Source organism: Mastigoproctus giganteus, chromosome 10 (genome assembly GCF_048544385.1).
Source record: "Mastigoproctus giganteus isolate SK-2022 chromosome 10, ASM4854438v1, whole genome shotgun sequence".
Taxonomy (NCBI): domain Eukaryota; kingdom Metazoa; phylum Arthropoda; class Arachnida; order Uropygi; family Thelyphonidae; genus Mastigoproctus; species Mastigoproctus giganteus.
Genome location: NC_143584.1, coordinates 31,749,067 through 31,774,789, shown reverse-complemented (window position 1 = coordinate 31,774,789; position 25,723 = coordinate 31,749,067). Strand labels below are relative to the sequence as shown.

General features: G+C 37.3%; 1 protein-coding gene across 2 annotated transcripts in view; it reads left to right on the top strand.

Annotated features, from left to right (window-relative positions):
- The window catches only part of LOC150078932 (BAR/IMD domain-containing adapter protein 2-like), a 95,936-nt gene that overhangs the window by 30,839 nt on the left and 39,374 nt on the right, over nt 1–25,723 (top strand). For both annotated transcript variants that reach the window (XM_090383763.1, XM_090383761.1), the window contains exon 2: nt 19,650–19,725. Coding sequence is in view for 1 of the 2 variants with exons in the window: in XM_090383761.1 (XP_090239887.1) it covers nt 19,650–19,725 (76 nt within the window). In the remaining variant the exon portion in view is untranslated. The remainder of the gene's footprint in view (nt 1–19,649; nt 19,726–25,723) is intronic.

The following is a 25,723-nucleotide window of genomic DNA, read 5'->3' as shown; positions in this document are numbered from 1 at the left end:
CAAGCCAGTGTGGCAGGGTAGTTAACGGGAAACATGATTATTGCCAGTGGCTTCGACCCAGTCCTGTAGGGCTATAACCAAGTGAAATTCTCGATTGCTCAGCTTCTCGTAGATCTCGGTCCTGTCCTATGAAGGTAGGGTCCTCACTAATAAATAAATAAAAAAAAAACAAAAAAAAAACGCACATACTGAAGACACTATGTGGCCTATGACATCGACCCAGTTCTTTAGGGCATGTTCAGTGTTAGTCACTAATTTCAAGGAAGCTACAAAGACAAAAATACAGTAAGGAATATAGATTAACCTCTATAGGATGTAATATACTAAAAAATTGGAGCCATCTTCATATACATAAATGAGTATTGCTTTGGCCACCGACCTAAATACCTACATTTCGCTATAAAGAACAGATCAACAACCTCGTCCTTCCTGAGACCTTCCATAGAATCCAACATTCTCTGAACCTAGAGGACAAATGGATATATTTTTCATGGATGTCAAAGCAGCATTCTGTGTACACTCAATCAATTCTCTACTTATCCTCAAACTACTTCAGAATTACAAGCCCCATAATTGAGATTTTTAGACAGCTACTGACTGGAAGACAAATCCACGTGATGCATATCAACAATTGCTTGTAGTTCAACATAAAAAGAGGCGTTCCTCAAGGAGGTGTTCTCTCAGCATTCCCTTTTGTTGCAGCCCTCTATCCATTCGTCTTGCTGCATAAGAGTTTCATTTCCTAAGCAGACGACCTCAAAATGTTTATCCCCCGGAAGAGAGCAAAGATGCCGTGTACTTTTCACAGGCTGCCACAAAACTGATTTCGGAACTTGTAACTTACCTCACATCGAAACTATTGGCTTAGAGTTAAATCACAGAAAGTCCGCTCAGATCACTTTTACAAACAAAAAGAAGAAATATAGCATCACAATTCAGTTAGATGGCTTCCTCTCAGAGTCACGCATCGCATCGATTTAGGACTCATCTTCTCGCGGCACTTCTCAAACAACAAGAAAAAGATCATTGCAGCTCTCTGGAAAGCAAAATAAAAACTTATCGGTGTTCATCATCCGAACCTCATAACGTGTTCTGAGATAAGTCTCCCAGGTGGTACTCTACGCGTCCGTTGTTTGGCCTTCTGAATCTTCTACTCCACTCAAGCGCTTCCTTCGCGCAGAATACTGGATCCTGCGGTGGCTAAATAGGACACTCGGAAAACCTTTTACACTATCAAGAAGCATCCTCCGTAACACCTTCAATTGAAAGCCCTGGGATTTTATGAAAATCCGAAACACGAAAAGTACTAGAACCCACAGTACTTAGTACCGCGCATGTGTTGAAGATGAAAGAATATATTTGTTGCCACTAGACTTAAATTCTGCAGATTGCAATTTTCAGGATACACGTAAATTAATCATAATCAGGACTGATACCATCACCCTGGCCAAATTACTCGCATCAAGAATTGACGCACCAAACCTTCCCAAAATTATGTCTTCCTCGCAGACGAAGGATAGCACACCGAACCGAGCGAGGCTGCTACGTTCCAGTTGTGACCAGCTTAGATGCCTACAACGGATTCCGTCCGATAAATTTCGTGAAACGGCTCGGCACTGATATCGAGCAACTTTGAGCTAATATGACCTAGAGAGCTGCCATTTTTCAGCAAACCTATGAGTCGAAAGGCTCCGGCCTCTAGCGCTAGAGAGCCTAGGGACATCTCGGGTGCTGCTGCTCCTGCAAATGTCAATTGACATTGTATTTAGTTCATTGTATGTATTTAACGCTTTCATTTGCATTTTATCACATTATTTCTTGTTTTAGCTAAATTTGAATAGATCAAGAAAAACTGCGTGTCTCTCTGTGTTCTCTGCAAATTGTAACATATGTTTGATATTTATCTTATTACCTTTGAGCAGGCAGCTGCCAGAGAAAGTGCCGATTTTTCTCTCCTTTTCTCTGTCAATTTAAATATTTGGAGGTCCACAAGTTTCTAAACTTCCATTGGAAGTCTAGTGGAAGCATTATTCTGTCCCTGTCCCTAAATCCATTTGATTTCGATCTTTGAGATCATTTGAAATTCATTCATTGGCGACACCCATTAACAGCATAGAAATGTTCTGCCAAAATGAGAATAAAGATCCAAAAATAAAGATCTCAAAAATACCTGGACTTTTTGAAAGCGTCAAGCAATCTGTGTAGTTATATATATAAACTTTTTTTTTCATTGTTTTCAGCTTCTGAATCAATCCTGGAAGTACGGGACACATATTAGAAAACATTCTGCATCATTAAAAGCTGGCGATCGAAGTTGAGAATTGGATACATGTAACTTATTGATTCAAGAACAAGTTGCATCTCTGCTTATATCAGTCAGAATTATACTGAGATATTATTATGTGGTTTGTTGTAATCAAATTCGGCGATATATGTTGGATTATATAGGGTGACTCAAAAATATTGGTACAAACTTTTAGGGGAGGTAGGTAACATTTAAAGGAATGACTCGCATAGGAACCCATAACCAAAAACGTCACCGTAAGTCGGTAGACGGCGCTGTTCATCAGTTCGCGACAGGGAAAATTTCTGGTTTACTCATTCAAGCAGTAGTCGCCGCACGAAGAGAATGCATCGATATACGAACTGTGAGCTGGCAGACATGTACCTAGTGTATGGATTAGAAGAGGGCAATGGACGAGCCGCTCAACGAATTTATGGAGAACGCTTCCCAGACAGATATGTACCGGACACCGTTTGCTTGCGCGTGTGCTTAAAAATTTGTGCGATTATGGGTCATTTAGAGGTAACAGGAGTAGTGCGGGTAGACCACGTTCGACGCGAACTCCCGCCATGGAAGAAAGTTTGAATGCCATCCAGAATAATCCTACTACCAGCACACGTACCGTTGCCTCTACCTTTGGAGTGTCTCGTTGCAGTGTACAGCGTGTCTGGCACGACGATTCCTTACGCCCCTTTCATCTTCAAAGGGTTCAGTTACTACTTCCCCAAGATCATCCTGCACGTGTGGTTTTTGCGCAGTGGTCTCTCCAAGAAAGTGTTCAAGACTTGAATTTTCCAGCCTATGTTTTGTTCACGGATGAGGCTTATTTCACTCGGGAAGGCTTATTCAATCAGCACAACGTTCATGTGCGGGCTCACGACAACCCACACGGTGTGCGCCCCCATGCGGAACAGCATGGCTTCTAGATGCTGTGCCACATGGGGGCACAGCATCTGGAATGGTCGGTGACTGCTTAGTCGGCCCATACCTGTTACCATCCCGCATGAACTCCGCTAAATATCGGATCTTTCTTGAACAAGTTCTACCAGGGTTATTTGACGATGTTCCAGCAAATGTGAGACAAAACATTTGGTTTCAACATGACGGGGCGCCTGCCCATTATGGAAGGTGTGTTCGTGACCATTTGAACAGGCTTTTTGGGCGTCGATGGATTGGCCGTGTTGGACCCGTTGCCTGTCCCCCACGCTCACCTGATTTATCGAGCCTTGATTTCTTTCTGTGGGGCCCCTCAAATCTATTGTGTATGAATCGCCTGTGGAGTCGGAAATGGATCTCGTGGCGAGACTCGTCTGCGCTGCTGCTGCTGTCAAAGAAACTCTGGTGTGTTCGACCGTGTCCGCCAATCCATGCTGCGTTGGTGTCATGCACGCATGGCATCTCATGGTGGAACCTTCGAGAATTTGTTGTAACATCATGAAATGCATCCATCTCGTACTCCATTGTTAATATTATATCAAATAAATGTTTGTCACTAGTTGTAGTAGTAGTGGCATGTGATGCAAGAAAGCAACTGTATGAGCTTATGCAGCATCAGCCAAAAAAAAAAAAAAAAAAAAAATCACACCTTTCCCTCCAATGCCTGTCCAGTTCCCCTTAAATTTATTCAACCTATCAACTTCCACAACGATAGATGGAAGTTTGTTCCAGCAATTAACCACCCGCTGGCTAAAGGCAAATTTCCGCACATCTAATCTACATCTGTCTTTTCTTAATTTGAATTTATGCCCCCTTAGGTTCGTAATCTGAACAAGTGGAAGGATCCCACCAGAATTCAGCATGCTCAACCCATTCAAGGCCTTATACACCTCAATCAGATCACCGCGCAGGTGTCTAGTCTCCAGCCACTGAAATTTGCAGAACTTAAGCCTCTCTTGGTAAGAGGATCCCTTCATTACCCTGACCAAACTTGTTGCCCTTCTCTGTACACGCTCAAGTAAATCTACATCCTTCCTAAAATGAGGCCTCCAGACCTGTACGCAGTACTCAAGGCGTGGCCTGACCATTTCCTTATACAGTGGGACAATCACCTCCTTTTCCCTGCTAGCAACATTCCTATATATCATTGACAAAACCCCATGACCTGCCCTGGCAGCATGTCTGCATTGCTCAGAAAACTTCATATCTGACTGCACCATTACTCCCAGGTCTTTTTCATTTTCTACCACCTTAAGTGTGGTACCACACAGTTGGTACATTTCTCTGAGGTTACTTCTACCCATATGCAGTACTTTGCATTTGTCAAGGTTAAACTTCAGTTACCACTTCTTAGCCCATCTGCCCAAATGATCTAGATCCTGTTGCAGTAGTACACTGCCATTACTGTCATTAACAACCCTGCCAACCTTTGTATCATCTGCAAACTTCTACACTAAGCCTGATATACCTTCATCAATATCATTGATAAATATACAAAACAACAGAAGACCCAACACCGAACCCTGTGGGACTCCACTAATAACATTAGTCCACGAAGAGCAGCACCCATTGATTACCACCATGTGTCTTCTCCCACTCAACCATCCTTTTATCCATTGTAGCAACTTACTCTTAATACCATTCTGCTCCAATTTGTACAATAGGCTTCCATGCGCAACAGTGTCAAAAGCTTTCCTGAAATCCAAATATATGATATCAAAATTATTTTTTGCATCCAGTTCCTTTGTAACCACATCATAATGCCCACTATTTATATGTTGCTCAAAAAAAATTCAAAAAGCAAAATGGTTAATCAAACACGAAACAGCAGCGATTCAAGACAGAAAAACAGTCATTAAGCATGTTCAAAGATGCATCTTTTCCATTCTGTCCTATGCTTCCGAAATCTGGTCTGGTGCTCCTCAAGAAATTCCTTGCCTTAGAATATTGGATTCTTAGATGGCTCAATAGTAAGCTTCGTTTTCCCCATACAATATCAAGGCAACAGCTTTATAAAAACCTAAAAACAAAGTCTCTGCAACAGATGATCAACGAGTCTGGAGTCATGCTGCTTGCAAAGATAATCACCTCTGCATGCGATTCACCAAACTTAGCCAATATAATAGCTGCCCCCAACAGGGAAAATTCAAGAAACCAGCGATTCAAATCCAACCTCTCCAGGCTCAAACAAATGGACAGAATGTTCCCTAATGCATCCCTTCATCTCAATCATCACAACATTGTGCAACAGGTTAATCAACTCTGAAGCCTACAGTAGTCAGGTCTCCGATAAAATAAAAAAAAATATTCCAACCCAGTAATTGCAACTGAAAGCCAAATGTCCTGTTCTGCAATTTTTTTTAAATTCACAACTGTTCTGCAATTTTTAAATTCATAACTAAAATTCCTAGGCATTTTTAATATCTATATAAAATCTGCTATGTACATATACTCGATTATTTTATGTCATTCCCTTTGTATGTTTACCTGTCCCTAGCCAGGTGCTGTGATGGGCTTACTGTATTTTCAATAAATGAATATTTATTTATTTATATATAATATTCTATCAAATTTGTCAGACAAGACTTTCCCTTAAGAAACCCATGATGCGTCTGAATTATTGCTGCAGTCAGTCTTGTCTAGATGATCCTGCAATGCATCTTTAACCAGTGACTCCATTATTTTACCCGGAACAGAAGTTAAACTAACAGGTCTGTAATTACTCGTGTCACCCTTCGATCCCCCTTTGTGAATTGGGGATACATTTGCACATCTCCAGTCCGTGGGGACCTCCCCTGAGGCCAAGTATGCTGTCATAATTATGGCTAAGGGTTTTCTTAGTTGCTTTGCCGCCTCCTTTAATATAACTGGATAGATCCCATCCACCCCAGGTGCTTTTCTTATGTTTAACTTCAACAATTTCTCCTCCACTTTGCTCTCAGTTATTACAAAATCATTAAGTATTCTGCTACAATTACTATCTACAATTACACAAGATAGTAATTGTAGCAGGATACTTCTTGTGCCACTTCTACTACTTTCCCGTGACGTTTCCGGTTATGGGTTCCTATGCGATTCACATTCCTTTAGATGTTACCTACCTCCCCTAAACGTTTGTACCAATATTTTTGAGACACCCTGTATATGCGATATATGTACGAAGTTGGATTCGTATGAGAAGACCGGTGCCTTCTCTTGTATTTTGAGAATCCCTGCTTAAAGAGGTGTTAATACAATACAACCACAATGGCTGTTTTAATTAATATCTTATCATTAAAATGAAATTGATTCGTGGAACTTAAGCTAAATTCCTCTCCGGTTTAAGTGAACACAAAATGTCTCTCATTCCATTTAAAACACTCCTTTGCATTAGTGAACAAGGTCTCTCTCTAAGTGAGTAGATGAGACCTTTTAATTGCAATAAGTAGCGCTAAAAAAGAATCCACCGTCCCCATCCATTCATTGGTTTTAACTAGCGTTTTTTCCGACGAGTTCCAATGGTCGAAAAGCTCATGGGGCTGTAACCAACTTGATTTGAATGTACGTACGCAGCTTCTTTTTAGATGGCTATATTCAATTTATGGAAAACTGCATTATCGGAAATGACATTGTCCAAATTTGATGTTAGAAGTATTGTATTTTAATGTACGTTGCATATCACACGTAAATCATACTATTGCTCTAAGTTTACTCGTGTAGTTTGATTACAGAATCGTGTAGTACATGATAATGGACCACGCAGGTCTGTAATCAAAATGTAACTCATGGATGCTTTAATCTAAACTGACATTAAAGTGGACGCTGCTTATAAAATCTTGCTTGTCCTTCTATATCACTGATGAATATGAATGGCCTCCAAAATTCAGTAATCACAGCCGAAGCTAACCATTAGCGTTCGTTACAAATTGTGCGTGGCACTCTCTGTGTTCAATGCAAATTGTAACGTATGGGTTGATACATATTTATCTTATTACCTTCGAGCAGGTAGCTGCCAGAGAAAGAAGTGCCCATTTGTCACGCCCTTTCTCTGCCAATTTAAATATTTAGGAAGTCCACAAGTTTCTGAACTTCCTTTCTCTGCAACCTCGCAGCAAGATGTTTTCATATTAATGTTACATCCGCATGTTTTACGTGTTGAAAGCGAAACAGTGCATAATATTTACCAGAACATATTGAAATATTGCGAGGGAACAACAGAAGGTTGGCTTCTTTAAAATAGACGCAAAAGAAACAGCAGAAGTGGTATATCTAGAGTTGGAAATGAATATTGAATTTTAGGTTTAGTTTTTCGAAACAAAAGTTATAAAAACTTGAGCTTAAGGGTAAACTATAAAATGGAAGACCGAATTCTTGTTATAAATTCAGTATTTATGCATAAGTTTTTTTTCTTCTGGTATTTAATACCTAAAATTTATTTTAAATATCAATTTTATAATTTAGAAATAATTTTATTTAAAATAGTTTATTAAATTTTTATAAAAAATAGTTTAAAATAATTTTATTTTATCGAAATTATTTCATTTTATTTAAAATAGTTTTTAAAATTTTATTTAATCGAAATTTTATAATTTTAAACGATTTGTTTTTAAATTTTTTTCATTCATTTTTTATTCTTTAAAAACTTTGAAATTTAAACTTTAAAAAATAATTTTATAAAAAATTAAAATAATTGATTTCAATAGACATTAAATTTTACCTTAAATTTTTAATGCATCATAAATGTTTGTTTTCCGTAATTTTTTCCAAAGAGACTGAAATTTTGAAATTCGTCAATGCTATTCAACATATAGATTAACTATTTCAAATTTCGATTGATTATGCGTCAACAGGACATTGAAAATTGGTCAGTGGATGTTACAAATTTGTAGTACCAGGCTTCCAAATAATTAATGGACCTCGCAATGCAAAAGCACTGGTTTTTAATTCCATTTCAGTCTTCGAGATCCATTACTTAGGTGAGCAACTGCCATTGCGTGTAATTAATATTTTAATGATCATATTTCGAAAGAAGTCGCTACTACCCACAGTTTAATAATTGCTGTATTACATCATGCCCAAATCCCTGTATTCCTCAACACGTTCTCTTGGCTATAATCATATACGATTATAAAAGCCATTCTTACCATCGTTATTGAACGAAGACCACACGCCAGGAATAAACGTTAGTGGTGCAGGTGTTTAAAATTCCACATATCAGGAGTTGGAACTTGCATTCACATTTTTATTAGTGAATATATACTTCGGAAAACAAAGTTTATTTCCATTCTAAACAAAGCGGTAATTCTCTTTACGAGATGGTACGCTTTCTTTTAAGAAGTTGTTTGAAGTGTGACTTTGGAATTTTGATTGAGCTAACAGTACATTGATTTTTATGGTCTTCGCTGTTGTGTATCTTCCGAGAAATAATCTGAAATGCCAAGAAGTGAAGTGAATTTCTAAAGTAAACTAAAGTTATGGCAGGTGGGTATCTAGGGCCCTTTTTTGTCAAAAGGGAAGGGAAAATCCTCGTAATCTTTTCCCCCACTTGTTTGCCTTACTACTTATAAAAAAAAAGCTGTTTCGAACTGCAGGGACAAAATAAATTAAGCAAGAAGAAAAATATTTGAATTTGGTGCTCGTAGCACGCTGCGAATCGAGGTACCCAATGTGGAATCATTCAAAAATAGCCTTAAAGTAATAATGAACAATCTAATCATTGCGAAGATCCTGAGATAATTCTTCCTGATTATTTCTTGTGGGGTCTGAAACTAGTTTTGCGACTTATTCTCTTTATTCTTGGTATGAGTGAATCTTTTTGTTTCGTTGTTTTTCTTTCTATTTTCTAACAAAAAAAAACCCAATACGTCTTAATCCAGGCGGTGGTACCCTCACGCTCCAATTTTATGATAACATTACAGACAGTCGACTTTGGATGGGGTAGGCTGTCAGCAATTGCACAAATAGACAAGTGTGACATCCGACAATAATACCGCTCGTGAAATCAGTCAAATAGACTGTATGTGCCATGAGATTCGCGTGTCTCATACGTCCCCTTATAAACCAGTCTGCGTAACTTGTTTATTGGAAAAGACTAATGGTTGGTTGTCATAGGGTTTTAAGCACATCAACAACTTGCTGGACGAAAAACCCGAGTTTCAAAAAATATGCTGTCCTCGCTCGAGATGAGCTAATTACGCTACGTTGTGAGAAGGACCCACAAAAATTCTCACGTCACTGACGGGATTGGAACTTTGATCTTTTGCACCCGGTGTGGGGAGGACGATGATTATACAACTGGTTCCTCCCACGAGGGCGGCTAATAGACTAACAGAAAATAGGAGCATCTCCATTTACATTTTGGCTGGGTTTTCCATAACAGTATAGTGGTTTCGATACTTGTCTTTTGTTTGGAGAGGTCTGCGTTCCATCCCAGTCGACGACTTCAGGAATTTCTGAAGTCCCTTTCAATCGATGCTGTAAGTTAGCCGTTAGGGTTTTTTCCCCATGGGTTAGTCGGGATTTTTCAGCCCAATATAACATAGAATCGGCTGGTGAACTCGCACTTCGCCAAGCATGAAACACCTAAACTGATATAGGTTTCGTAGCCGCTAACATAATTTATTTTTTTACCTTTCAGATGGTAAATACAAAACCTTACTTAGTATTAGCCACATAGTGCAATGGAACCGGAAGCTTTTGATGCACCGACCAAATTTTTTGGTCGGTGCATCAAATCATATTTTTGTTTCAGAAATAATGGTTTAACTGAACTGGACTTAAGTTTAATACTAAGAGTGGAAAATGGTCCAGTACGGATCTTGCGTAAGTTTGTTTATTAAAACGTTTTATAGGTTAAAATCTGATTCATGATATATAGGTATAATAGATGTTTATATGAAGGTACGTTTACCAGAGTATGGAAACAAACATTGTCGTCAGGAAATATCTAGAAGTCGATTTTCTCAAGGTATTTTATTATTATTCTATACAAGGATTACAATCAGTGAACAGTTCAGCTTCACGATGGATGCTGAAGATGTTTCGCTGTCTATGATGAAGTGTATTGATTCAGCAGATGAAAAATATGTTTTCGGAGTCTGCAGATTTCTCTGGAGATTTGGATAACCTCTAGTGGTCTAGTGCCATCAGAAGAGAAAGAATAGCAAAATGTTCCACATAAATCCATAACTTCGGTATGAATTATTTTTCAGGATCTGTTGCTGTGATTACAAACAATGATAAGATAACTAAGAAAGTTTACAAAGGGATTTACAGTGGTGTCCTGCATCTCTTTGCTTGGAATAGTGTGTTGGAGTTTATGGGAATAAATATACGATTTCCAAAAACTATGGTGATGCTGACAGTCCAGTCCATTGATTCCTGTATGAGATTGACGTAAGGAAATGCTTGGAAAATACAAGCGATAACGAATATAACTGATAGCCAGTCTGAGTTAACAAATTGACCACATCTTCTATTAAAGTAGAATTAATGATATTAAAGGGCAGGTTGAATGGCACTAGGCAGCCAACGGTTCGGAGTAATGGTGTACCAATTCCTAATTCTAATAAAATTCAGTATTTGTGCGTTGTTTTGGTTGATGAGATGTCTTTCTTAGTCATCACAGGACGAAGAACGGCGTGTTGGAAAGAAAGGTCTATTCAGAGAAAAGACAGCCCCAACAGAAATCTCTCAGGTATTGTAGGTAACGAATCAGTTGACCTAATAATAAAGAGGGAGTGGTATATTTCCCGAATATAAATCAATAGCAATCTAACACAGAATATGGCTTCATTTGGTAAAACATTAAAAATATAGAATGCAAGCAGAGATTTAAATAAGATGGCAAAACAGGAAAAGTTCGGAGAACAGAAGAATAAATTTGGAGTTTATTCTTAATGTAGTTATTGCAAATATTAAGACGAAACTCTTGGTTGAGATGGATTGAACTTATACGTGAAGTGGCCATTTACCCACGGTAGCCCATATGAAGACAGGATATTAGAGCTGGAAAAGGAATTAGAAAATGTGAATTGGAATATCATCGGTTTGGCTGAAACAAGAAGAAGAAATGAATCACTTATAAGTTTATCAAGTGGAAATCTGCTGTACACCAATGGAAACGGTGAAAGGAGTGAAGGTGGAGTTGGGTTTCTGGTCCATAAAGATTTTAAAAACAACATTTTGGAATTCAAAAGTACATCACCAAGGGTGTCAAGACTAATACTCAAGATTTCTAAGAGGTACAAGCTAAAGATTATAATGATTTATGCACCAACATCGAGCCATGATGATGAAGAGGTTGAAGAAATGTACACTGAAATTGAGAGTCTTCTAGATGAGCAGAAAACCCACTGCACTATTATTATGGGGGACTTCAATGCTAAGGTTGGAAAAAGGCAAAACAGCGCAGAAAGAGGAACTACAGGAAATTTTGGAATTGGTGAAAGAAATAAAAGAGGTGAAAGACTTGTGGAATTTGCAGAATCTCAAGGAATGTCAGTAATGAACACTTTTTTTCAAGAAAAGGGTGAACAGAAAGTGGACATGGAAGAGTCCAAATGGATTAACAACTAATGAAATCGACTTCATCCTCACTAACAGAAGATATATTGTGACTGATGTTACCGTCCTGAATAAGGTAAATGTTGGAAGTGATCACAGAATGGTAAGATGTACACTTGATATAGATGTAGGAAAGGAAAGGAAAAAACTGACTCGAGTAAATAATACAAAGGTCTTTGAGATAACAGAAGAGGAGAAAAAGCAGTATGTACTGGAACTTAAGAACAAGTATGAGCTTCTGCAGACTGCTGAGGACCAAGATATCGACGAGGAATATTACAACTTTTTGAAAGTGATAAAGCCCAAGAAACCTATAGGGAAACAGAAATCCAAAGAATAAAAAATTAGTTAAGAAACAGTTTACATGATGAACCAAAGACGACAAATGAAGAGCAAGAAAAACACTGACAGGGAGAAAATTGAGTATACTGAGTTATGCAAAGCAATTAGAAAGAGACTCAGAGAGGACATAAGAAGATTTAACACAAGAAAAGTAGAACAAGCATTAAGGGAAAACAAAGGATTTAAATCAGCAGCCATGAGCAGTAATACAGAAAGACAAATGATACTGAAACTGAAGAATAGCGATGGTGTACTTATAAACAGCAGAGAAGGCATAATTCAAATAGCAGAAGACTACTATAGAGAATTATACAAGGAGCGAGGGAATGATACCAGCAGTGGGGAAGATGGATTGCAAAGTAGCAACACATACGACATACCCGATATTCTTCCTGATGAGGTAGAACATGCATTGAAGAAAATGAAGAATCAGAAAGCCCCGGGGGAAGATGAAGTTACTGTAGAGTTGTTAAAATTGGGAGGAAGAGACATAACACAAATACTGGCAAGGCTCTTCACAAAGTGCATTAGAAAAGGTGCGATGCCTAAGCAGTGGAATAATGCAATCATAGTTTTGCTGCATAAGAAAGGAGATAAATCAGAAATTGGAAATTATAGACCAATTAGCTTGTTATCCCATATCTACAAGTTGTTCACAAGGGTCATTACTAACAGATTAGAAAGAATACTTGATGAGAATCAACCGAAAGAGCAAGCTGGCTTTAGGACAGGATTCTCAACTATGGATCACCTTCACGTAATATCACAGCTAATGGAGAAAGCAAATGAATATAAAACACCATTATGCCTGGAATTTGTGGATTATGAAAAGGCATTTGACTCCATACAGCATAAGGCAATGTTTCGGGCACTGGAAAGACAAGGCATAGATACTCCATATATTATGATTTTGAAGAAAATATATGAGAGTGCTACATCCTTTATTAGACTAGACAAAGACAGTAGCAAATTTAAAATCGAGAAAGGAGTTCGACAAGGAGACACAATATCTCCGAAGCTGTTTACTGCTGCCCTTGAGGAAGCTTTCAGAAGATTAGACTGGTCGCAGAAAGGAGTCAATGTGAACGGAGAGTACCTAAACCATTTACGATTTGCAGATGACATTGTGGTCATAAGCCATGATCCCAAAGAATTAGAGGAAAATCTTAATCAGTTATGCACAGTTAGTAAGGATTTTGGACTAAAGATGAATATGGCTAAAACAAAAGTAATGATGAACACGTATGCCACGGAAAGGGAAATAATGATTGAAGGAGCAGTAATTGAAAAGGTGGAGTCATATACTTATCTGGGACAAGTTATTAGCTGTAATAATGATAAATGGCTGGAAGTCAAGAGAAGAATAAATTTTGGATGGATAGCATTCAGGAAATATAGTCACATACTGAAGAGCAATATCCCAGTTTGTCTGAAACGTAAAATAATGAATTAATGTATACTACCCACCATGACTTATGGAAGTGAAACTTGGGCACTCACCAAAAGAATGGAAGAGAAGCTAAGAACTACACAGCGAAGAATGGAACGAATTATATTGGGAATCAGACTGTTAGATAAGAAGAGAAACACATGGATTAGGCAGCAAACTCAAGTAAAGGACATTCTTATCAAAACTAAAGAACTAAAATGGTCTTGGGCAGGACACATAGCTCGAAGACATGATGACAGATGGACAAAGAAAATAACAGAATGGTACCCAAGAGGAGCTAGAAGAAAACCTGGAAGACAAAGGCGGAGATGGATAGATGAAATTCATGAGTTTTTGAGTAGTAAATGGATGACCAGTGCTCAAAACAGAAGGAACTGGAAAGTTGCTGGAGAGGCCTTCATCCTGCAGTGGATTGAAAATGGCTGATGATGATGAGCCCATATGAAAGGGATGTAAGTAAGATTGGAGATCACAATCGTGTTAGTACATTTCGTTATTGTAAGATTAACTTTAATATATAAAGTCTAATTTCATATCGAGGAATGCTAGATAAGATTTCTTCTTAATATATATTTAGAGTGTTCAATAAAGGAAAATTTGACATCCAATATTGTACCAAGAAATTTTATACTGGAGACAGTTGTTAACTGGACGTTATTAATGCACAGATGGAACAAGGCAGGAATATTGGCTAAAGAAACATAAATATACTTGCTTTTATTTCAGTTACATTCAAGCCAAAATTTGCTACGTATTCAATAAAATTCTGTACTTCGTGGTGGGCCAAAAGGAGGTTAAGCTGGTAAAGACAAGGCCTATTCTACTGCGACTTAGTACAGAATATCAAGAAATGAATCATGCTGATTAAAGAATAGAATGAATGTGGTAAAAAATAAAAGCGCATATAGGGGGATCCTCGTTTCGGTATGCCTGGAGAAGTAATTCTGTAATATGATAATCCGAAAGAGCGAATGCAATAAATGTTCTGAAAGCGGTAACTTGAGAATTTTCATTACTTGACCAGAAATTATAAAGTAGCTCTAATAAAAATAAAGCAGTTAGTACGCAGGGGGCAGGTCGATGGAAAAAGCACAGATGGAAGATAATTTTTCACTCCGTCCCTCGAAAATCAGCGATGGTAGACACACGTGGCATATTCTAATCGATCTTCCCTTCGTTGCAAAGTATGTCCAGACCGGTTTGTACACTAAAATTTGCAGTGATGACTCACTTAAAAGGACTCTTTCCAAGATGTCCAAAAGGGAGGAACAGATAAAAATGGGTCTAACTCCAAAATGAGGTTGGGCGATTTCACTTTTTTTATAATGCAGTAAGATTTCCAATATTTGGTAGCCAACCTTCAGTAATATAAGATTTCAGCAGTTTAATAGAATATTTATTATAATAAATCTCGCTGCTTTAATAGCGTAATTGAGAAATTTATCTGGGCCTGTGAAGAAATGGAGTCTAACCTACACATCCCGTTATTTTATTTTAAGGTTTGACAGCTTAGATGTTAAATAATTTTAGACATCCTTCTGATAAATAATTATATAGTTAAATAATTTTAGACACGCTTCTGATCCCTCTATCAAAAGTTTGTGAAATTTAAGAATAAATCTGTACATGTAAAAAATACCTTTTTGACATTCGCATCAATTAAAGTTTAAAAATTTCAGATTATAGCTGTGTTCTCAGAGGGGCATATGAGCATTTATACCATAACTTTCAAGGTGCAGAATCGTATATTGAACTTTTGGACATTTTAAAAAGAAAATGGGCAATATACGTTGCCCATTTTCTTTTTAATTTTTTAAAAACTTTTTATTCTGACATCTGCTTCAACGATGCCAATATCTCATCTTGAATTGCAATTAATGTTGTGTTTAGCTTTAAGTTCTAAAAAAAAATGAAAGAAGCATTGTGATTTACACCTTTTATTTAAAAAAAAAAACAAACCAAAAACTAACTTTTCAATACTCTTTCAGAGTTCCATTTTACGAGATTCCAAGGCTCAATCTTATAAAATGAAATTACTCGTTTGAGAAGAGAATCATTAAAAATAGTAATCGAAAGTAAAGAACTGTAATTAAAATGAGAACACGAGGGAAATAATTGAAATTGCCATTCATCTGATTGAAATAATTGCTGCCAAGGTTCAGCCTCGTTTCTAATTTCCATCAGGCTTGTTTTGTATAAGAGGGGTGCTCGAAAAAAGTCCAAATTCCTTGAACTGTACGACGAAGGATAGCCTTAAAATGGTCACATCAGTCACATATAAATAATCATTAAATTTTAATTAGTTTCATCTCTACCGAAGCAGTGGATAACTACTCCCAGTCAAAATGCGAAGTTCGCCTTGCTTTAAGCTGATTTCTCATGGGTTCTTTAATAGCTTCATGTTCCGGCATTAGCAACGAAGAATATTTAAACCTATTTCACGATTGTCACTGAGTCCGATGTTCCTTGCTCCCACAAAAGGGAGTTAGTTTCCGGTCAGTCGTCTGAGTGTTGCTAATAGTCATTAATGGTTTGCTTTATTCAGAACACTGTCATTTATATCGCTTTGCTGAGGGCAAAGCGATGGCGTTCATTTCGCATGGGCAACATTACTGTGTTCTATACGGGACTTCGAGGAAAGGCTAAATTCTCAGAAATTTTAATTTTGTCGACGCAGCCTCTACTGGAGATCGCTGGGGATTCTTGGACCACTGGACATACATTTAACGCAGTCAGTCACTTTGCGTTCTACAACCTCATGGAATATAGGATTATTGCATAGTATTTTTGTCCTTTTCCAAAGAACATTCTTGTAGAGAAAGATTACGTGCTGTTATTACAGCGAAATGTTGGAGAATCGAATGTGATGGGTACTATACAAGGGCCTCACGTCTGTATACAGCTCCATGGATTCTTTTTTTTTCGTTTACAATATCATGAACTCTTGGTTATCCATGTCTAGAACAAATACGTTTTAGTATGCTTCGCCCTTGGTGAGTTTGACATCGAAATTATTTCTTCCTGCCCGACTTTTCTACTCATTATCTACCTGCTAATCTTTTGTTCCATTTCCTTCAGTAATAAATAAATAAATATTAAACTGACTATATATTTTCCGGTCTCTTTCATCAAGCCTGGCACATTTGTTAAAATCGCAAACGTATTAATATTATAATGTTTTCTTCTAATTTGTGAATCAAAATCAAACCACGGATTTTGATCATAACAAGCAAAACATGAGAAACAATTGTTGTTTAAGCTCAAAAACACAGCGCTTCATGAATTGGCGATGTGGGTGGCTGATTTCATGATTTAGGAATATGGCGCAGTTTAATCGCAAGATTAGGAAGGAGTTATTCCAGTTGAACAGAAGCGATCCACTCTAGGAGAATGCGATGGTATGTGTAATCGATAGCCATTAGGTTAATTCCAAGACGCAGGAGTGCCTTTATTTTTCAAAGTGCCTAGGAAGATAGTTTCAGACGATTGTATTTCAGAATTAGTATGGGGTTAGACCTCAAGGAGGGCGGATGGTTGTGCCACTAACCGAAATTCTAGATGTTCGGGGCATTTATCACTCTTGTGAACACTTTTACAGTAGTCATTAAACGATATCAGTTAACTTTGGGAGCCTCGGTACATTTAGCTGTTCAACCATGTCAGTGGTTCTCAATCAAGGAGGTTGGAGAGGTTTATTAGTGGCACATTTCAGGATCCAGTATTCATATGCGAACAGCGTTTTTGTGTAGTGAGGGCGAAGCAGATGCCCAAATTTCAGCAGTATATAAAAAAACCAGATAAACTGTGGTTTGCATATATCTAGGTAGTGGTTGCAGCATCGTTCTTATGGAGTGAATCCAGCGTAATTCGTCTTCCAGCGTAAGGTGATCAATCTCGTACATAGGTTTTCTTTGTGAGCATCAAATTTCAGCTTCTGATCAAAATAGACGGCTAGGTCCTTTTGACTGGTAACCATTGGGATTGAGAGTGCCATAAACTGATGGTAAAATTACTGTTGGTCGCTGTTTGAGTGAAGAAATCATTATTGCAGATTTAGAAGCTTTAAGGTTTAACCCAAAAATCTGCACATAAGAGTGATCAAGCTCTCAGTTATTGAAGAAGCTATTGCAGTTGGATTTGCTTAAGATGGGATTAAGGTAAGCAACTTAATATCATCGGCATATATAAAAGCATCCTCGTGGGAATACATAACATGGATGAGTGGTTGCTAATAGGAGGCCAGAAAGGACAACACCATGTGGAACTTCTGAAGTGATATTTGATAATTTCCACTGACTACCATTATAACTTTTTTTCTCAGTGCTACGAGATTATCTAAATACTGAACTGTCACTATTTGAAGAGACATTTGTCTAGCAACCTGTATTGATAATATGTTATTTTGGACATTTTTGTTGCTGTGTAAATGATATATTGCTCAACTGAAAAATTGTTAGAGAATGAACACCCTTCTAGCAAAATTTCTGTCCTTGGGGTGAAAATTCTGTACTAAACTGATAAATAAATAAGACTGGATGGAATACCCTATCTTTAGCATAAGAATATGAATATTGCTTCATCCGCATCCAAGAAGTAGTTTTATTTTTTTGGCTCTCAGCATTACTTTATTTAAATGGTTATGGTGTCTGTACTGATCTCGAACTCTCTCTAGCGTTGAATATTGTTCCCACATCTGTCATGGTGCCTCATATTCTTTCAAGATCTTAGACTCTATTCGAAGCCCTCGTGGGGTAGCACATTTAGTAGAATCGACGTCCTCCCCACACCTGGTGGAAAAGACCCCAGTTCGAGTCCCGTCGAAGATGTGAGGAATATTTATGGGCATTTTCACAACGCGGCTGAGTTAATCCGTCTCAGGTGAAGATAACATGGTTTTTTCTCTCGGAAACTCTGGTTTATCGTCCAGAAAACAGAAAATCGACCACAGAACACACGCAATTTACAGACAGTTTACACGAAATATATGGCCTTAGTCGCTGATGCTCCTAAAAACTACTACAACAGCTCTATCCGAAAGAAGGCAGCTGGGTTAATTAATTACCCGTCACTTATGTGATGCATGCCTTTTCTACAGATATTTCCATGCGCTCTGTTCTTCTGAATTTATAATTTTACCTCTCTCTCTTCTAAAGAAGTCCGAACACGTGCCTCAACTAGTCAACATCGAGCAACTTCCTTCTAATATATTTCCTGAAAATTACAGTCTATACGAATTCCAATTCGATCAGAAAGTATCATTTGGCTTCACAACCTTCAATATTATATACACATTGATAAACTTCTATAGGTTAAAATGCTTTTGTGCTTTAGGATCACCATAAAAATGATTTGGCGCACTATAAAATATATTTTTGTGAAATTTCTGTAGGAATTCACAGGTTCCCCCCAAATATAAGGAATCCACACTTCTTTATGCCATTCCAGGAAGGAGTCATAGTACTTATTTCAGTTATACGATCGGTCTTCCTGTTTCATTTATAATTTAGTTCACAATTTTATTGATTCTCCTGCTCTTCTAACTGTCATTCCTTGGCACGTTCCTCGAGCAAATTCCCATCTGCAATACGCATTCTGCTTGCCTCTTCTTAGAACGAACCATTCATCTACGAGTCCTGTATTTCGTGGTGTGAAGCAAATTAAGCTTCGGAGGATTAATATTTTTATTTCCAAAAAATTCCTGCTGGAACCTGAACACGATAGGTCAGATAAGGCTAAGCAAGGGTATTTAGCCTCTCAGTTCTTAATTATTCGTGTCATTATATGTTCAAAGCTCTATATAGTTGCGCATTATTGATTATTGTACATTCATGTTAATTCATATTTGTATTTCTACATAAAAGCGAACTTAAAAATAATAATAACGAAGTATGTATAGTTTTTGCACAGTCTGTTTATACTGTATATGGGTTCCCTTAACTACTTGAGCCTTGAAAATTATTATGGGATACCACAATAACATTAAATCGGATATTAGCGAAACTAAATAAAAGAATTTATAATGGATTTCTTCCGTTATAGGAAAAATGCTTTTTCCTATCATGCTTTTCACCTGTATTCTTTTATTGCTTTCAGAATATATTAGAAAAATTCAATCCGTGTGCTCGGCAACTAATATCGGCAGGGAAAACATACCTCAAATCATTACATGGTAAGTGGAACTTCATGATCATCTTATGAATTCCCTTGTTTTGTACTTTGGACTCTGGAAGAATAATATCTTAATAATTGAAAGGAATTTAAATATTTATATTAATAATTTTCTATCTAGTTTTAAAGATTCTAAATATTCTGATTTTTTATAAAGAACCCGCTTCTAGTTCAGTTGAATTGTGCCAAAAGTAAGTCCTGGAAATCTAAGGGACCATATGATTTTCTCAAACAGACTGAATTTTAACTACCATAGCTCTTGTGTTGCTGATCTCAATTTAATCGAACGCAGTTGGTGATTGGTGCAAAAGACCAAATGCTCATCGCGGATTTGATCTCTCTGGCATTGTGGATTTGCTTTCCAGTGCGTCAGTACAACTTCAGTTATCATAGTGGGGGACGTACGTAGAGGGATCATTGGAGATAAATCCACCAATCGTCAAAATTCTAAAGAAATATTTTTATACCTTTATTCCCCTAATTATTCACGAAATTTGGAAATAAAATACATTGTGGTTTCCCTCATTCCCAAATTCAAACTTTTTGTACTCTGTCTTAAAAATATTGAGTTTTGTTACTCTTATGAATTTTCGTTCCCTACTACGTGTTTATTGTGCGAATAAGAGTACACTTCCTGAATAGCTTGAAGATATCGAATAATAAATAAAGTAAAAACCAGATTTTTAATCTAATGTGGGTTACTTACTGATTGAAGTTAAGCTGCATATTATTAGCATTTGTGGGTAGCACGCACAAATTTGCATCCCTCGTTTCCTTTTGAGGGGTTTGGGCTATAATGTGAAGGATTACACGCCAGAAAGCCAGAACGCTTCTTGATTTTAATAATATCCTTGAGTCTGCAGACTTAGAATGAAGTTTTTCTTTCCTGTTCTGGGCTGTTTGTAAATCCTCGTTCAATTACGATCGATAGTTCCGAACACAGCTAGAGACTCCACAGCCAAAAGAAAAATTCTATTGATAGATTGCATAAACATTTCAGAGTCCGGTGTGATGCGAAGAGAATTTACAAACGCCAGACATGAACGAGATCTACGCAAAAGCTGCTCAAACTTTTAAGATCAGCTCCGCAGAATACTAATAGCGGATTTAAATATCATTGTACCATGGTCAGAGAGGAGACGGTAAAATCTGTTTAAGCTACCATCTCACTAGTGACTTGTTTGCAGTAGCAGCCATAAAACTATAAGTGAGAAGGCAAGGTATAGCTTTTACTTTTCGAGCTTGTTCTACAGCTGTTATTTGCTACACAACCATACATTTATGGTTGTTTAAATCAGTTCCCTGCTGAAACTAGACTAACAATAATATATAATAATAATTATTATTATCTTTCAAAGTTTTCTCCACCTATCAACAGGTGCAGTGTTTGTTCACCTTAAGTTTTATATAACGATTGATTAAGAATTTGTTTAGAATATAATTATGTCCTTCACTATATTTCTTAAATATGATTGGATACTATAAATTGATTTTAAGAGTATTTTGACATTCTTGCAGTGTCTTTTATTTTTTGTTTGTATTACGTTCAAGTGTATACAAAGTTTGAGGGTATAAAATCTCACATTTTAATAAAAATCAGTCCTTTTTTCACTTAAGTGATTTTTTATTAACGAATATTATAATAAAAGACGCAAAGAGTCCGCGTAAAATATGAAATTTTAATTCATTATAACACACCACGAATCGGGTTACAAATTTTTACGTTCCAGAATTCTCTGTTGAATTCCATTATCAGGTGGAAAATAGGGACGATTAATATAAGACGTTTGGTAGCTTCTCTCTGTTAATCCTGAATAATACTAAAGAAATTAAAGTACTCAAGCGTTTAGGGCATAAGCCTCAAGCTATGAAGGAGTCTAGACTATGTATAAATATAGTGCAAATGCATCAGGAATACATAGCTATATCTGAATAAATCAGATTATTAATAAAACGGCGTCGTTTTAAGTTATATCTCATATTGTGAATACCTTCACAACGAGTTGCCATGATATTGCACTACTTCGAATAAGTAACGCTTCACCTAAGGAGAAGACTAATGTTACTTATTCTCAGATGGATACCACCACCCAGACGGCACCGTTTCAGGGCTATTTGGCCCTTCTTCGGTGGGTGGGTAGGTACCCGAGTGATGCAATGATGGCAAAACAGTTATGAAGTATAACTCCACAATATGAGAGATGCCTGATGGTGTATCATGTATTTAGACTCAAGCGTTTAGGGCATAAGCCTCAAGCTATGAAGGAGTCTAGACTATGTATAAATATAGTGCAAATGCATCAGGAATACATAGCTATATCTGAATAAATCAGATTATTAATAAAACGGCATCGTTTTAAGTTATATCTCATATTGTGAATACCTTCACAACGAGTTGCCATGATATTGCACTACTTCGAATAAGTAACGCTTCACCTAAGGAGAAGACTAATGTTACTTATTCTCAGATGGATACCACCACCCAGACGGCACCGTTTCAGGGCTATTTAACATTAGTAACATTAGTCTTCTCCTTAGGTGAAGCGTTACTTATTCGAAGTAGTGCAATATCATGGCAACTCGTTGTGAAGGTATTCACAATATGAGATATAACTTAAAACGATGCCGTTTTATTAATAATCTGATTTATTCAGATATAGCTATGTATTCCTGATGCATTTGCACTATATTTATACATAGTCTAGACTCCTTCATAGCTTGAGGCTTATGCCCTAAACGCTTGAGTCTAAATACATGATACACCATCAGGCATCTCTCATATTGTGGAGTTATACTTCATAACTGTTTTGCCATCATTGCATCACTCGGGTACCTACCCACCCACCGAAGAAGGGCCAAATAGCCCTGAAACAGTGCTGCTAGGGGGAGCTCGATGATGTCCGGAGTTTCCGAGAATAGGTAACAACAGCCTTCTCCACTGGGGAAGCGTTGCCTATTCGAGGAGTTTATGAGTTTTTGAGTGGTGTGAGTTGAAGGAGTTACTGTCCCTTTCATTCTTCTACACTGTTTCTTTTCCTCTTCCACTCCTACTATAACTTTCCCTCTACCTTTTTTGCTTTTCTAAGTCTAATAGGGACAAGTGGATATTCGAGTAGATATTCACATACATACATCAAATAGCCCTGAAACAGTGCTGCTAGGGGGAGCTTGATGATGTCCGGAGTTTCCGAGAATAGGTAACAACAGCCTTCTCCACTGGGGAAGCGTTGCCTATTCGAGGAGTTTATGAGTTTTTGAGTGGTGTGAGTTGAAGGAGTTACTGTCCCTTTCATTCTTCTACACTGTTTCTTTTCCTCTTCCACTCCTACTATAACTTTCCCTCTACCTTTTTTGCTTTTCTAAGTCTAATAGGGACAAGTGGATATTCGAGTAGATATTCACATACATACATCAAATAGCCCTGAAACGGTGCCGTCTGGGTGGTGGTATCCATCTGAGAATAAGTAACATTAGTCTTCTCCTTAGGTGAAGCGTTACTTATTCGAAGTAGTGCAATATCATGGCAACTCGTTGTGAAGGTATTCACAATATGAGATATAACTTAAAACGACGCCGTTTTATTAATAATCTGATTTATTCAGATATAGCTATGTATTCCTGATGCATTTGCACTATATTTATACATAGTCTAGACTCCTTCATAGCTTGAGGCTTATGCCCTAAACGCTTGAGTCTAAATACATGATACACCATCAGGCATCTCTCATATTGTGGAGTTATACTTCATAACTGTTTTGCCATCATTGCATCACTCGGGTACCTACCCACCCACCGAAGAAGGGCCAAATAGCCCTGAAACGGTGCCGTCTGGGTGGTGGTATCCATCTGAGAATAAGTAACATTAGTCTTCTCCTTAGGTGAAGCGTTACTTATTCGAAGTAGTGCAATATCATGGCAACTCGTTGTGAAGGTATTCACAATATGAGATATAACTTAAAACGATGCCGTTTTATTAATAATCTGATTTATTCAGATATAGCTATGTATTCCTGATGCATTTGCACTATATTTATACATAGAAATTAAAGTAATATTTACAAAGTATTTGGTGATGGTAACTCTCAGATGAGTGGAATATCAGAAGTGTTTATAGAATGGCTGAAAATAGTTTCATTCTCTTATTAATAGTTAATTCTCTGTACATGTTCGAAACCTTAATACGTTGTTCATACATAATTTTAAAGCAAAATTTATGGTTGAGGAAAACTGATTATTTCAACTAAATTCAGAGAGGTTTTAAAATTTATGAGTTGGTTCGTTCAAATGAGACAAACAAGCAAAAACATCGTCTCGTGCGTCTTTCTAAAGCCCTTAAACTCATTCGGCGTTGACTTTCCGAATTGATATCCGTTACATTTCTTCATTCTTCCACTGAATGTAATACAAAAGAAATGACTTTGATTCCTGGGTTTGATATATCTCATGTCATCAGCATGTGGTTAATACCTTGGACTCTGAAGCCATCTAACTGTAATGGTTGTACTCTTGTCGTTATCCGAGTTCATTGTGAATAAATAACATCGATCTGATTTTGGGAAAAGGGAAAATGTTAATACAGCATCTGATTAAGGTTCTGCAATCGGTAAGGGTAAGGAAATGAGCAAATAAATCTTTATCTCGTGCAAACAGTCACATTCGAAAACAATTTATTACAAATAGTCTGTGCAGGAATAGACAGGTAAATATAAAGAAACTTTTAGGAGAAAAAACTTATTACAAAACTCCCACTAAAAATACAACTCTCGATGACATATTGCCGATAACATTTTGTTCTAAAAATAGTTTCGAACAAATTGAGGAAATGATTTCATAGTCATGCCATTTCAGCCAATAATAATGAAGTTAAATTATCTGTATACAAAATGCGAATTCATCGGAGAAGGAATCGGTTATCATATTATAGATTAATTCTGAAATAAAACGCTCTTTTACCACTTAGATAATAAAATTAGTTTATTAATTAAGTTATTTTGACTTAATTCCTGAAGTTATTACAAAAGTGACATTGCAGGGTCCTTGCAGGATCTAATCATCAGACCATAGAGGGTTGTTAACAGCTCCTCGCACAGAAAAATAAGTTAAACAAGCCTTTCAAGTAATTCACAGCTTGCATTAATCATGCTCTACGTTTTGTTTTTAAAAGGTGTCTGAATAAATGCTTGGGTAGAACAGCTGCTGGAATTAAGAAAATAAAACAACGTATTAGTAATTCGAAAATTAAACTTCTAAAATAAACTCTAGAGCTTCATTTATTGGGAACTCGATAACTTTGGTTGGTTTCTTATTTTTAGTACGAAGTGATAAAATTGGTTAACAGTTTTTTAGGCTGAATATTTCGACGAAGTACATAGACTCAAAAAAGGGCAATCATTTTAAAAATATAATTCTTTATCCTTATCGAACTGCAACTTTCTAGCCTCGCTCATCGTCTCTCTCTTCTCGCGCTCTTCACCCCCTCCCCCCCGCAAGCTCGGGTTCGCGCGTGCACACATTCCCGCCTCTTCGAAACAGATGGACGTCTTTAGAGAGCGTGTTTTCTGTGATAAGCAATGTTTTTTCCCCACCCTTCTTCTTCAGTCGTCTTTTCGACTCAATATTTCATGGCAAACCTCTGAGGAGTTCACCATGTTGGCACTAGTGAAGACCTCCCCGTAGATTTGTGGGCGTTCATTGATTGGCCTCTGATGTTAGGGCCATTTCAAGTACGGAATGTTCATCGTATCCTGCCCGTCAGGAAACGCTACATGCACTTTCTCTTCCCCCCTCTCGGAGAACGGAATAAAATATCAGCATGTTTCTTGACAACCACGTAGCGATGGATTGTAATTCGCATTCAACATTCAACTTACTCCGGAAGTGCGCTTTTGGTATTTTCAAATTCCGATGGTAGGAGAAAAGGCTGCTTTTCTATGCTTGGGAGTTGTTTATGCCTTTAGCTAGAGCTGCAGTGGAAGCCCCTGAAATACTTCTGAGGAAAG